The 15,201-nt window shown below is 41.2% G+C and overlaps 2 protein-coding genes across 2 annotated transcripts; both read right to left on the bottom strand.

The window, feature by feature from the left end:
* Positions 1 to 6,199: 6,199 nt before the first annotated feature.
* LOC110901032 lies at positions 6,200 to 6,721 on the bottom strand. The gene has a single exon (XM_022147887.1). It carries the CDS (start codon positions 6,719 to 6,721, stop codon positions 6,200 to 6,202), a length of 522 nt encoding a protein of 173 aa, XP_022003579.1.
* Positions 6,722 to 13,961: 7,240 nt separating this feature from the next.
* On the bottom strand, positions 13,962 to 14,528 carry LOC110901033 (F-box/LRR-repeat protein 25-like). The gene has a single exon (XM_022147889.1). The coding sequence runs from the start codon at positions 14,526 to 14,528 to the stop codon at positions 13,962 to 13,964; it is 567 nt and encodes a 188-aa protein (XP_022003581.1).
* Between the last annotated feature and the right edge of the window lie 673 nt (positions 14,529 to 15,201).

The raw sequence follows: 15,201 nt of genomic DNA, 5'->3' as shown, positions 1-15,201 counted from the left end.
CCCCAACGGTAGGTGACACCCTTCTGTGTCAGTAGTGTAAGTGGTTGCGCGATCTTCGAGAAATCCTTGATAAACCGTCTGTAGTAACCTGCCAAACCCAAGAATTGGCGTATTTCTGTCGGTGTACGCGGTGCAGGCTAATTTCTGATCGAATCTACCTTGGATGGATCGACGTGAATCCCATCCTTGTTTACCACGTGGCCTAGGAAGTGGACTTCACGAAGCCAGAAGTCGCATTTTGAAAACTTTGCGTACAGTTGCTCTTTTCGAAGAAGTTCCAAGTTAAGACGTAAGTGCTGCTCGTGCTCCTCCTGACCCTTGGAGTAAATCAGGATGTCGTCGATGAATACAATGACGAACTTGTCAAGATAAGGTTTGCACACCCTGTTCATAAGATCCATGAAGACTGCAGGCGCGTTCGTAAGCCCGAATGGCATGACCAGAAACTCGTAATGACCGTAGCGAGTTCTGAAAGCGGTTTTGGAGACGTCCTCATCCCGAACTCTCAGCTGATGATAACCTGACCTCAAGTCTATCTTGGAGTAATAACACGACCCTTGCAACTGGTCGAATAGGTCATCTATGCGTGGAAGAGGATAACGGTTCTTCACCGTCACCTTGTTGTGTTCACGGTAGTCGATGCACATTCTAAACGTACCGTCTTTCTTCTTCACAAACAACACTGGAGCTCCCCAAAGCGAAGAGCTAGGTCGGATAAATCCCTTATCCAAGATTCCTGGTAGCTGCGTCGATAGTTCTTCCGATTCTGGTGGAGTTAAGCGATACGGTGCTCGAGCTATGGGTGCTGCTCCTGGAGCGAGCTCGATTTGAAATTCGTCCTGATGATGCGGCGGTAGACCAGGTAAATCCTTGCGAGACACCTGAGGAAAGTCGCGTACAACTGAATGGTCTTCCAACTTCTTTTCTTTCGCTGATGAGTCAGTAACGAGAGCCAAAGTTGCGGTGTGGCCCTTCCGCAAACATTCCTGAGCCTTCAAGAAAGAGGTGATGCCAACCACGGCACCACTCTTGTCGCCTTGAGCTTCGAGAGGTTCTTGACCAGAACGAGGAATGCGAACAATCTTTTCTTTGTATAGGATTTCTGCTTGCTGTTGCTGCTGGCGATTCCGATGTGCAAGCCGTGGGCTCCTGAATCCTTAGCTTCTGCTGTGCTCTGGCGATCACTATTCTTGTGCTGCTGTTGTGCTTGAGACCGAACGGTAGCTGAACCCTTGCTGGAATACCCATCCCATTTCCGCTTGTTGTCACTAGGAGTAGCGGGAGTAGCTGAAGGAGTGACTGTAGCAGTAGCGCTGACGTGCTTAGGCAGTTTATTCTGATCCACTGCCTGATCGGTGATGCGATGAGCGAGACGCTGGATTTCCTGGATGTTGTCGAGGTTAGCCGAGGTAACGTGGCTCTGAATCTCTGAGGCTAGACCCTTGAGGTACAATTCGATACGCTTGTTTGGAGGGTCCACCATGGTTGGACACAAGATGGCCAGTTCGTTCTATCGTTTCGTATGAGCTTCAATTTCTGACCCCGTCATTTTCAAATGGTAAGGCTCCACTTCCAACTTGTGGATGTCATCACGCGTGTAGTATTCCCTTTTAATGTGTTCTTTGAATTCGTTCCAGGGGGTGGCGTTAGCAGCTGCCAACCCTAGTATCTGTACTTGCGCGTTCCACCTGGTTAGCGCGATTCCTACCAAAGTACCAGTGGCGTACTTGACCCTGCGAGCCTCAGGGCGTTCACACATGAAGTTCTTGAATGTGCCACTGAATGTGCTTGGACGACAGTCCATGATGTTCTAGAATGTGCAGAGAGGTTGATGTGCGTTCTGACCCGTTGCGCGAGAAAGATGGGTCAAGATTAAGCGCGAGAGTTGGGTCACGAGAGTAGGATCTAACGTCCTAGGATAGGTTTGGAATAGCAGGTTATACCTCCTGCTGGTGCGGCTGCAAGCGCCGCAGCGACTTGTTCGTTAATGAGAGCCGTCAACTGGGCTTGAGTCATGTCAACACGTCCAGACATGATCGAACAGTAAAGGTAGCATAGGTATGAAAGGTTCGCGAGTAATACGATGACAGAAAAGTGTAAGCACATAGGTGTTCTTAAGCAATAACAAGTAGTGAGCAAAGTAACGTAAGCATACTACGAGCAAAGTTCTATGCAATTCTATCAGGTAGGCAATAAACATAAACCTTATTACCTAGGATGTTGAGTCTTGCACGTGGAGCGAAGCGTCGTTGTGGATCGTTGAGAGCACTGTTCTGGTTATAGTCTGGTTTTAATAAAAACGTTTTCCCATATCAAAACCAAGTTCCCTATAACCAATGGCTCTGATACCAATCTGTCACACCCCCAAAATCCACCTGCGGAGTATCACCGCTTGGGAGCGTGACTGACCAGGATCAAGCCACCAATCATACAGAACATTGTATAAAGTAAAAGTAAATGCAATATAAACCAAACCAATTCCATATGAAAGGTGTTTCCAAAACATAAGTAAGTTGTCATTGTTTAGCGGAAGCGTATTATTGTAAAACCCATAGCAAATAAGTATCAAATATCAAAAGTGTTTAACAAGATGATCAAGATCCAAGCCCCACAACGACCAGCTCCTCCGTGTGCAAGCTCCAAGTACCTAACGATCTGCAAGGCATGTAACAGAATGATCAACAAACTAGTTGAGCGAGTTCACAGAAAGTAAATGCGTAATAGTAAATTCGTTTGTAACAGGTGGCTCTACTGGGCCGTTAGTACGTTCTATTGGTGGGGGCTTCCCACGTTGTATAACCACTAGACTACTCGTAACTATAAGTATCCTTCACAACCGAGGATAGTGATCAGTATAAGTATCCTTCTCATCCGAGGATAGTGATCAGTATAAGTATCCTTCACATCCGAGGATAGTGATCAGTATAAGTATCCTTCTCATCCGAGGATAGTGATCAGTATAAGTATCCTTCACATCCGAGGATAGTGATCAGTATAAGTATCCTTCACATCCGAGGATAGTGATCAGTATATGTATCCTTCACATCCGAGGATAGTAATATGGTAGTCTAGTCATAGTGTCAGTAGTGTATCTATTCAACCTTATCTTTTCAATCCCATTCCCAACACCCCGGGAATCCCATGCCTTGGTAAGAGTGTGAACTCACCTTGGTTTGCTCGGTATGTTATTGCTTCTAGGGTTTATAAATCTCTAAGTCCGTAACACACGACCTAGGATGTGTTGCACATGATACGATGTAAGTGTTTGCATCAAATTAGGATTTACAAATCATTGATGTCTAAACAGTTGTGATTCGTGTGATAACTGTGCGTGTAGGATGATGTGATACAGATAGTTCATACATACAGCGTCTTACGGTATCATCAATTATATACAAGTCATATATAGCCTACGGTAGCATGTTATTCTTCAAACAATACCGTAAAATATTCTATTAAGACTCAGACAGGTTGTACATGAATGAAACTCAGGTCATGCAAGTATCACGAGGCTCGGACATACATTACATATGAAATTCGGGCAATATATATATATATATATACATCAATGAAAATCTGATATTATATCCTTGTGTAAAAGTCAGATTATGCATTCTTGTCACAATTACAACTCGACTATATACTCAACTAGAACTCGAATCATGAAAAGCATACGAGGGTTGGACCCTTCACTAGGACACAAAGCTCGGACCTTGTATTGAAACAAGTTCGGATCTCATAGATCCCTTAACAAAGTCGGACATCAGCTTGAAGCCTTAAAAACTCAGGCTACATCAACACAAAAAGTCGGACCTATGCATCATGAGAAACTCGGACCATGCATGATTCAATAAACTCAGACAATGGCAAGCAAAGAAACTCGGACTAGGAACTACTTAAACTCGGACCATATCAACAGGAAACTCGGTCCTATGCTTCTATTTAAACTCAGATAAGGCAACATACATATGATAAATCTACACTTCACATGCACTAAAAACAAACATGGCCGCCCACACATGATTGGACCAATACCCTATGACAATAGATGTAATTTTCACATAAATCACTTCACGTGCAAGTCTGACCTAGCCGAAACATATGAATTTTTATTTGCTTGGTTTGCACATGTATAAAGTCAAAAGAATTTATGATATACCCTTGAAGGGCCGCCCCCACCTGCCAATCAAACATCACATGCCCTGCATACTACCTTCATGATATAATTAAAGGTGTGGAGTCACCGTTTCTTTTTTTTTTTTTTTTTTTGATTGGTTTGCCGACAATTTAAGCCAATGGCACATCACCATCCAACAACAATTGACAACAATTATAATAACATAATAACTGACTAAAAAAAAACATGGGAACATCGATGTAATAGCCGGCGAATATATGCGGTCTTAATTCATTCAGTGATGCAACAATGTCAATCAACAACTAACATGTCAAATAATTATTATCGCAGAAAACATGTAGAATCATATTCAGACAATCGGATAAATAACATAAATTATCATCTCATTTAATCCGCTAATGATGAGCAATAATTCAAAATAATACTTTAACATACCCGAATACAAGAGGGGAAAGGCTTCGGTGATGATGATTCCCTGCCGTCGCAAACAAAGAACTCTAGGGTTTTGGTTTTATAGCTTAACCTTCTTACGTAAATAAGGAACAGACATATTAAACACTAATTCTGGGCCGAAGCCCTTGTGTTAATTTGTCCGGCCCACCAATTGATGGAAACACTATTGTGTTTTCTTGATGGTGATTTCGTAGGATAGGGGGTTTGGCTAAGTATTTTATGTGGGGGGTAGGGTAAACAATCCAATTTCCATATTCTAATAAGTATACTACTATAATCATATAACACAACCCCATATTGCACTTCACAACTTATATTGCACTTCAATTAAATAAACACGATTGATAATACACCGGATATAATATATAGTCACAATACGATTTAATGTATTACTAACGTGTCCAATTGTAAAACCAACAAGTCGCGTAAACAATCAATCTAATCAATTATGTGCAATAAATGTAAGAATGAAAGTCTTGAAAACTCGAGTTGTCACTATCTATAAACCTTTCATGTATGAATAAAAGTCCCTGGTATGTAGCAATAAGGAAAAAGAGATCACCAATGGGTTGCAAAGCCACTGGTATGTGTGAAAAGGTGAGGAAGACTCAAACCTAGCAAATTTGTTACCGGGCTTCGGCTGTAAGACACAGTCACCTCTATGGGCCGCCCCGACCTCATGGGTATGGGCCCGCTACACCCAAATAGATCTATCACTCTTGTGTCCCTTGGTCCTAACAACGAGGATTGATGGCCTTAAGTGTGGTACCCACCCCTCACATGATCTAGTAGTAAAAAGCCTCCCTACGCTAACCATACCATGTAAGTAAAAGTTTGTAATAATTGTCACTTGTATTTCACCCCCGAAGTATAAAACTGAAAACAGTAAAAAGAAAAGGGGGACATGAACTCACAGAAGTGCGTATCCTGTAACGTCAATCTCAAACTCGATCTGCTACCTTGTGACCTACAACGTACTAATGTCTATTAGACGAACGGGCCGTGCCTTGGTTTAGGGTTTAATGTTTTGAGTTGCGTTACTTTGATATTATCAAGTTTGTGACTTCTTGTTAAAATAATAATAATTATTTTAACTCAAATTTCGTTTTTAGGAAAATAGTTAGGCAATTATTTTTTTTGGGTAAAGGGTTACCCCGGTGATTATATGTATCCACAACCAAATAAAAACATGTAGCATGAGAAAGTTCCATGCTAGATCATAAATGGGATAGCCCCCCATTTTTGTAATCCAGACCACAAAGTCACACAAAGATGAGAAACACTAAGACACAACTAGTCTACAAACTAGCACATAAACAAACGACTAACTATCTAGCTGAAAACTTGAATGAGCGCCCATGTCATAGTCTTCTTCCCCACGTATGTTCCATTTCTCCAGCATCCTAGCCACTCGAGCCGATTCCTTAAATTTTAGACCCATTAGTTTGTAACGAACAGTAGAAAGAATATCCTGCGCTAACTTGTCTGGTGGTCTCGCATTATTCTGGAATAACCTGGTATTGCGTTCTTTCCAGATGTAGTAGGCAGCCGCTGCAACGGTGAGCCTGGCAACAATAGTCGCTATCCTCTTCGACGCTGTCCTTTGGATCATCTCCGTGAAACATCACTACAAATAGGTTGAACATTCTCCATTTCTGCATAAGCACGAATATGGTACCAGACCTGGGTCGAGTAATAGCATGAGAAAAAAAGATGATCATGGGAATCATAATCTTTGTAGCATAAGAGACAACACATCATATTCATACCTCGCCTCCTCGCATGACCCCATTTAATAATTTTGTCCTGAGTGAGAAGCTTCCTCCGAATAATCAGCCATAATAGAAAAGCATGTTTAGAGATGCATTGAGAGAACCAAACACTCTCGGACCAAGGCACTTCTTCCTCTCTAGTTCGAGTGGTTTGCCATACCGCCGAGTTTGAAAAATCCATTATCTTATCTCCCACCTTCCAACATATTTTATCTTGCATCTCCTCCCACAGATTGCAAGGGCCAATATTAGTTAGAGCAGGAGTTCGGTTCATCCATTGTATCGGCCAACCCCACCTCCCATTGATCCAAATATCCGCTACTTTAGATTTGTGATTAAATCCTCCATTTGCATTCATTCTTGGTGTGATCATATGGCTTAACGGACCCTCTTCGCACCATTTTTCAAACCAAGCAGAAGTGGTTTTACCATTGCCCAGTTTAGACCATACATACGGTTGTATTAGAGGTCTAACCTGAATTATTTTCCTCCAGCTCCAGCAACTGTTATTTTGAGGTCTACACTCCCATAAACTTCTGTCTTTAAGCCGATAAGAATGGACCCAAGCGACCATAAAGACTCTCGATTAGTGATGATGCTCCAAGCATGACCGGCGACCAGGGCATTATTCATCTCTTTAATTCGTCTCACACCCAAACCCCCTTCATATTTAGGCAAACAAACAGTCTTCCAAGACACCTTAGCTCTTCCTTGTTGCATCGGGCCTTGCGACCAAAGAAAGCCACGAAACTTAGCTTCCAATTCATTTATAATTCTAGCTGGTAATATGAACACTGAGCACCAGTATATATGCATGGCTGATAGAACCGATAGAGTTAGTTGTAAACGACCCGCAAACGAGAGAAATCTATTCGCCCACGAAGATATTCTTTTATCAACACGTTCCACAAGCACATTGCAATCCGAGTATCATAACCTCGAAGATATCAATGGAACACCCAAATATCTAACTGGAAGCTTACCCTCCATGAATGGCATAAGGTTTAGAATGTTTAGTCTGACATGATCAGGCACATTACAAAAGTAAACGACACTCTTGGGAATACTAGGCACTAAACCTGACATCTTTGTGAAATCGCTTAAACAAGCCATAATGCACCTGACAGACTCAACATCCCCTCTAGCAAAAAGAAATAAATCGTCAGCAAAGCAGAGGTTTATTATTCGTTGTTTTTCACATTTATTGTGAAATCGAAAAGAAGAGTCTAAACGAATGGCCTTTTGTAGAATCAGAGTGAGTATTTCCATGACAAGGGTGAATAAGTATGGAGAGAGAGGGTCACCCTACCTAAGGCCCCTTCTACCTTTAAAATACCCGTGAAGGTTGCCATTAACCGATATCGAGAAAGATGGGGTAGTGACACATAACATAATCCATTCTACCATTATCGAGTGAAGCCCAAACCCCATGAGGATCTTTCTCAAGAATTCCCAATTTACAGTGTCATATGATTTTTGGATATCTACCTTGAAAGCACACCGAGTAGGGCCACACATTCTATGATAATTATGCATTAACTCCTGCGTTAATAAAATGTTATCTGAAATTTTTCTACCTGGGATAAAAGCAGACTGGTTTATGCTGACAATCCTGTTTAACGATCCCTTCAACCGCTCGACCATGATTTTGCTAATGCACTTGAACAAAATGTTGCAACACGCAATCGGCCTATAATCAGTGATGACAGATGGCGTGGAGATTTTTGGCACAAGGGCAATGATAGTATGGTTCAGTTCTTGAAGCATCTTCCCTTTATCAAAGAAATCTTTAATTGCTTTAGTGACATCTTCACCAACAACACACCAAGCCGTTTTAAAAAACGCTGAGGTATAGCCATCCGGACCCAGAGCTTTGTTTTCAGAAATGGAGAACATAGCATTCTTTATCTCATCATTTTGGATAGGCCGAACCATGTACTGAGCCACCTCTGCATCAAGTTTATGAGTGAACAAGTCATTAGACGGATCCATGGATGTTGAATCCTCAGCACCCAGAAACTGCTCGAAATGGTTCACAAAGGCAGCCGGGACATCCCCACCCTCAAACAATTGACCCTGACTATTCTTAATAACATCAATCCGATTAACATGCGTTTTGCATTTAAGGGATTTGTGAAAGAAAGCAGAATTTGAATCACCGGCGACTAACCACTTGACTTTAGATTTTTGTTTAAGAAATCGTTCCTCATCAAGGCTTGCATTTTGAAACTCTTGCAAGCATTTAGCTTCTCGGGTCTGAATATCTTGATCAAGCGGGTTAGAATCAACTTGTTTCTGAACTTCATCCAACATGCTCCTTAATTGGTCTACCTTAACATGGAGGTTGCCTTGTTTGTGAAGCAGACCTCTAAGAGGGGATTTTAGGCTTCTCAGCTTCTTAACAACCTTAAACTGGTGAACACCCTCAATATGACACTCCCACTTGTCCTTTATAATATCCATGAAACACGGCTTGTGAACAAGGAAGTTAGGGAATTTAAAAGGTTTCGGCTTACATCCATTCATACCCGGGATTTTAAGAATGCAAGGAGTGTGGTCAGAGATCCGATATGGATGATAGATAGCAGTTGCCGCTGGAAACCGATCCACAAACGTGATGTTCCCCATTACTCTGTCAATCTTCTTGAGAATCCCCATTCCAGAACTTGGTTTTTGATTCCAGGTGTATTGACAACCCGTGCCCTTCACATCAACCAATTCAGCCTGTTCCACACACTCTTTGAAATCACGCATACCTATAGTTATTTTGGATGATCCTGAAGAGTTATCTTCTAGATTCAACGCACTATTAAAATCACCCATACAAATCCACGGGTTATCCTTGACAACATTCTTATGGCAAGCAAGACTACTCCATAGATTCCTTCGCTTCAATTAATAATTATCAGCATAAATGATAGAACAAAATAGAACCTTTTGATCCTTTTTAAAAACCACTTGGGTATGTATAACTTGATCAGTTTGATTCAAAACCATAACATCAAAAATCGCTGGATCCCACCCAAGAATGATGCGAGTTCCCTTTGAACAGTGTACCCCGTTTGAGGTCCAATCCCAGTTTTTAAACACACTTTTACAAACATTAACCAGCCCTAGAATGCCAACATGCGACTCCAAAATAGCACACATACTCAACTGACTATCTTTGACAAAAATACGAACCTCCTTTTGTTTTAGCGGGCGGTTCAACCCCCTAATGTTCCAGGAAGCTAGACTAACCATTGGACACCTTAACAGCAGGAGTGCTTGCCCCTGTTTTATTATTGGACGCCATAAATTCTGATGTTTCATTGTAAACTTCATAAACCTCTTCATCATCAGATTGGTTATCATCATTCTCCGTATGTTTGACACCGTCAGGTTTGCTAGTAGAAGCTTCCCCACTTCCCACACCCGTGTTAAAACCCTCCAAAGGATTACTAGAGTCATCGACTAATACATCAAAAGGGTTACTGATACGAACCTGCCTTGAGTCCACTAAATCTACCTTTTTCTTGGACCTTTGTTCCGTTCTAGCTCCTTGATCAGCCTGGGCTTTCGGCCTATACTCCATCTTAGGCTTATTAACTGGGAACCCAGTTTTCTTTGCTGCTTTGCGATTTTTTACCACCGTATATCCATCCTCATCAGTTTGTTTCCCAGATTTTGTTGTTGCTCTAATTTGTTTCGGGCATACTTCATCTAAGTGACCAAACACGCAACAATGTGCACATCTATGGGGGTACCCACTCGTATTCGACAGACATTTTTTCTGTGGTGAAACCCTTTCCATCTAGTTTCAGGATAGCCAAGGTAATTTCCTCCTTAAAATCTTGGTCAACTGATATCTCTATAAGGGCACAGGCATAACTGCTTCTTCCCCATACATCCATGCCCATGGAGGTTGTGTAAGAATCCAGAAGTATCAGAGTGCCCAACGCCGTGGCTATTAAGCTTAATCCATCCTTCATATAGGCCGCAATAGGAACATCATGAATCTTGACCCACACCTGTATCTTTTTAACATCCTGCTTCTCTAATTTGATATTAGGGGACCAGGTATTGAGAATAATTGGTTGCGATCTTATGATCCAAGGACCTGCTTCCAACGTGTTCATCATACCCTTATGATTCGCAAATTTAAAAAAGAAAAAACCATTAACGTTCATCATACACTTTTATAACCCGTATTTCTTCCAATTGTTCCTGACATAGTATTCAACAACTGGATACGCCACTCGATCTCCCAAAAAGTATCCGTATAAGGTATTTGCAAACTTCTCTTGAACTATACGAACTGACTCCCTGGGTAAAACAACATCACACCCCTTATGTGTTTCAGAGCTGGTCAGTTGCCGAAAGTTTACCTTCCGTTCGTTAGACTTTAACACTGATTCAGCATAAGTTTTTGGTTTTTCAGCATATGTTTCATCTTCACGTTGAACAAGTTCAGGCTCCACAATGTTCATGCTAGTTATTTCCGGCTCATACATATTCTCCAGCCCCTTCTCCAATGGAACTGGATTCGTCACTTTAGTTAATTCATCGATTATGTTAATCATTCTAGGCTCATTAACTTGCGTCGGCTTTGTTACTCCACGTCTAGGGAGAACATCAGAATTCACAGGTTTGGACGACAAACCCTTGGTCAGGATGGGTGGTTTCCCACACACCCCTTGGTAAGGTTTGCATGAGTAGTGACAGCCTTGGGAACTCTCTCTCTAGCTTTGGTGATCTCCATGTTCATCATGCAACCCTAATTTTTTCGTAAATCTTCTGCTTAACAGGTCTGTATTAGCGTTTGATCATTACAATCCATAGTACGAATTCTGTTAACAGTAGTGGCCGTCCTAAAATTAGGGTTTCTGGTTTTTTCTTTTCAATTGCCGTCGTCCTTCTTTGTTTTGAACAAGTTGTATAGATTGCTGGTTTATTCTGGGTTTGACACTTTGAATTACCGACATCACTATATGATTCTGCAAGATTCATGGGTTAGGATAATGCTTGATTAGGGTTTATTTCGTTTCTGTTTTGTGCGATCGTTGTTTGTCTTGGTATTCTTGCTGCTTGGGTTGTTGATACTTGTGTGTTGGAGAGAGTTGTAGTATACGGAATGGATGAACGTCCAACAGTTGGGGTTCATCCACAAGATGATTGCGGTAAACCACCATACTCCTTTGAGGCTTTCGCTAACCGTGTGATTGATGTTGAGGGAAATACCTGGTTACCGCGTCGGGGTATAGTTCAGTCATCCCAGTCCGAACCTAGGAAAATTAACATTGTCGATGAACTATTGAAGAAGACTGTTCCTGTTACTTTGGAGAAGGTGTGGCCAGACTCTAGGGTTTCGGAAAAGTTGGATGCTTGTGAGGGTTCTCAGGGTAATCGTTATGATGGGGGAAACAATTCAAAACCTGTGTCTTATGCAGATTCGGTATTGGCAACCAAGTCAGTCAAGGTGAATTTCAGAACTCTTGCAAGTCCGGTTCTGCATGAAGGTTGTGATGTGGTACTTCCTCGTGAGTCTGTTAGAGCAGTTCAGGATAAGTTAGCAAATACTCTGTATGGGTACTTCTTAGGGGACCGAGTGGCATACCCAGTGGTGGAGTATTTTGTGAGGAATAACTGGAAGAAGTTTGGATTGCAAAAATCCATGATGAATGCTAATGGGTTTTTCTTCTTTAAGTTTGCTGATGAAGCTGGAATGATGAATGTTCTTAAAGAAGGTCCTTGGATTATCCGAGCTCAGCCTATATTTCTTAACATTTGGTCTCCAACTTCAAAACTAGAAAAGAAGAAGGTAAAGAGTTTGCAAGTGTGGGTCAAAATATATGATGTTCCGATTGCTGCGTATACGGAGGATGGTTTGAGTGTGATTGCTACGGCTATTGGTGAGCCAAAGCTTTTGGACTCGTATACTACGTCAATGTGCATGGATACTTGGGGTAGGAGCAGTTATGCCCGAGCTCTTATAGAAATCTCAGCTGAGTCTGATCTTAAGGATGAGATAGTTATAGCGGTTCCAGAACTGGGGGGTGAAGGTTTCATCAAAGAAAAAACTGAGGGTGGAATATGAATGGAGTCCTCTTAGGTATGCTCATTGTAAAGTATATGGCCATTCATATGATTCTTGCCCGAGGCAAGTTAGGACCCCTACAGGGCCGGCCAAGATTCAGAATAAGCAAGAGGGAAACAAGACTCGACATCAAGTGAAGCAGCCGGTTGTAGACAAAGAGGGTTTTATGGATGTGGATCGCAAGAAAACGGCTAGGAAATCAGGGTTTCATGTTAATAAACAGAAGAAAAAAATTTGAATATCGGCCGATTGGATCCAAGTCTCAAGGTGGGGCTACTACCTCGGGTCCGTCATCTAGTGTCAAAACGCATAATCCATTTGATATTTTAATGGATAAGGGTAACAATGTGGGTAAAACTGGTGAAGTTAAACATGATCAGCAGGACTCTGATGATGAGGAGGTTATTGAACCTATAATGAAACTAATGAGTTTATGACTTCGGGTTCACTTCCTGTGTCGTCGAAAGCAGGGGCAAGCACCTCGTCCACGAAGTTCTCCAATGGAAAGATTTTTGATGTTCCGTATCATGGGGCTGCTGATCTGTGGCAATTTCATTTTTGATGATGGAGGGTGATTTTTAGTTTTGTTTTGGTTTGTCTTGTCTACTAGATATTTTTCCATAATGTGTAGTAGACTAGGTTTTGTGGTGTCATAGGTATCGTTGTTTATTTTTGCTTGGCTTACATATATGGGGCATGTCCTATATATGAACTAGTGTGGAACACATCCTCACTACTTGTACTTATTTGGGATTGTTTTTAATAGAATCACCGGGGTAACCCTTTACCCAAAAAATAAGTAATAAAATACCTCGCGTGTAACCATTGTAAAGGTGGCACCTGAAGAACCACCTAGCAGATAGCTTTTGACTTCTGCAGACATCTTCACACTATCATGTTCTGGCACCTCTTCTCTTGCTGGATGAATCTTTAAACTCTTTAAGTTAACAAATGGGGAAGGTTGATGTGACATTAGTTCCACAGATGAAGAAAGAAGCTGCACAAAAAGAAATCAAAGAAAATACGTAAAAAAGAAAAGCAAAAGCTAACACAATCATCATAATGATGAGTACATAAGATAAACACTACCAATTACCTCAACAATTTCCAAGTTAAGTGTAGACTTGACATTGTGAAGCTGTCGAAGCAGATATAGAACTTGATGAGCATCTTTTGGTCTGAATACACTAATATCTACCTTCTCCAAAGAAGGGAAACCGTCTGTATAAAGTTGCAAGAGATCATAACCTCTATAGAGCAAGTACACAAGGTCAGGTGCAGATATCAGATACTCATGGCCGCTTGCAAAAGAACCCCTTATAGTGAGATTCTTGAGTTGAGGTGCAACAATATTGAAAACCTCCACATTCCCACAAACACCTTCAAGTGTAAGATTAGAAAGTAGAGGAAGACAAATACTTAAGCCCATAAATCCATTTATATAGCAACCTTCTAAGGTGAGACTCTTCAAGTTGGCACACTTGGAAAAGAGATCAATGCACTCAACAGGGTTTTCATCACATCAAAAAGTAACATCATGGAGATACAATGTTGTTAAGGCAGGGAGCTCCCAAATAGATGTTGCTTTAAAAGTATATGAAAAAGGATGTCTCCAACGGTACACTGTTAAAGGGAAACGTTCCTTTGTCACACTAAGATGCTTAAGAGACTTAGAGCTAGAGAGAAAAAGAGGGAATTTAACATCGTCATTGTCGAACACACATGCAACATTCAGTTGTTGGATATTGTGAGAGAATGCGTACTTCATAATTTGTTCGGCAATCACATAAGCATCCTCTCCATGAAAACTAAGCTTGACAAAAGAAACTTCGGCTTGATGATTGCGGCAAGAGAGAACATGTGTAACAAATTCGGAGAAGTTGGGCATCCCATAGAAATCATCCCTTGAGAAATTGAGATAAGGCATTGAAGTCCAGATAAACCTCCGTCTAGATGCCAAAACACTCATTTGAATTGCTTGTTTGATCCCAATAAAAGAGAGGATTTTATGGATAAGCTCATCTGGCAAGCCGTTTAGTCTATCGTCGTCTTCGACATTCATTCTCTTTTTACCATGGCTAGAATCCATTCTTTCCCCACTCTACCTTTATACAAACACGCATTCATATATACGTTACATTTACAGGCATGTTTTATATACCACAATCATCATCATCTTGACTTCTCCTTCGACTCCAAAAGCTGCAATTTGATAAAATGCAACAATTAGTGCATGTTAAGAAAACTATTGATACAAGTGGTTACATAAGAAACGCCTATGAAGGTTGATAGTTTACCCTAGAGAAATCTTTGCGGTTTAAAAGATCTTAAAATGTTGTGTCTAAACTCAAAGTAATTAATTCCTTATTGACCGGTCTGGTCCGTCTGGATGTATACATAAAAATCTTTCTCATTAAGATAGTAAATAAACATATAGATACAATTCCAGCTGTAGCATCAGTTTATTACCTATATGTTTCACCATCTTCATATCAAATGAACAAGCCAACATGTATGAAACAACAATAAGACCTCAATGCAGATAAAAAGCTTGATGAATGAAAACAGTACAGTGCTGACATAAAAGAAATTATTATAATTATAATAAAAAAAGACTAGAAGAAACAGATTTTGAGTTACTCCCTCACCTCCGTAGTAGTAAGTGTTCCAAGCTGAAAGCTTGCAAAAGGGGCGAGAGCGATCGGTGGTCAGATGGAGCAGAACCAGCAATACGACGATGCCACGACGGCAGCGGAAGGGAT

This window comes from Helianthus annuus, chromosome 11, assembly GCF_002127325.2.
Source record: "Helianthus annuus cultivar XRQ/B chromosome 11, HanXRQr2.0-SUNRISE, whole genome shotgun sequence".
NCBI lineage: Eukaryota > Viridiplantae > Streptophyta > Magnoliopsida > Asterales > Asteraceae > Helianthus > Helianthus annuus.
The sequence above is the reverse complement of the archived record's forward strand: the minus strand, read 5'-3'. Positions and strand labels throughout refer to the sequence as shown.

Excerpts from the sequence above, each read along its gene's own strand:
- LOC110901032 (XM_022147887.1), bottom strand. The coding sequence starts at position 6,721 with ATGAATGCAAATGGAGGATTTAATCACAAATCTAAAGTAGCGGATATT.
- LOC110901033 (XM_022147889.1), bottom strand. The coding sequence starts at position 14,528 with ATGGATTCTAGCCATGGTAAAAAGAGAATGAATGTCGAAGACGACGAT.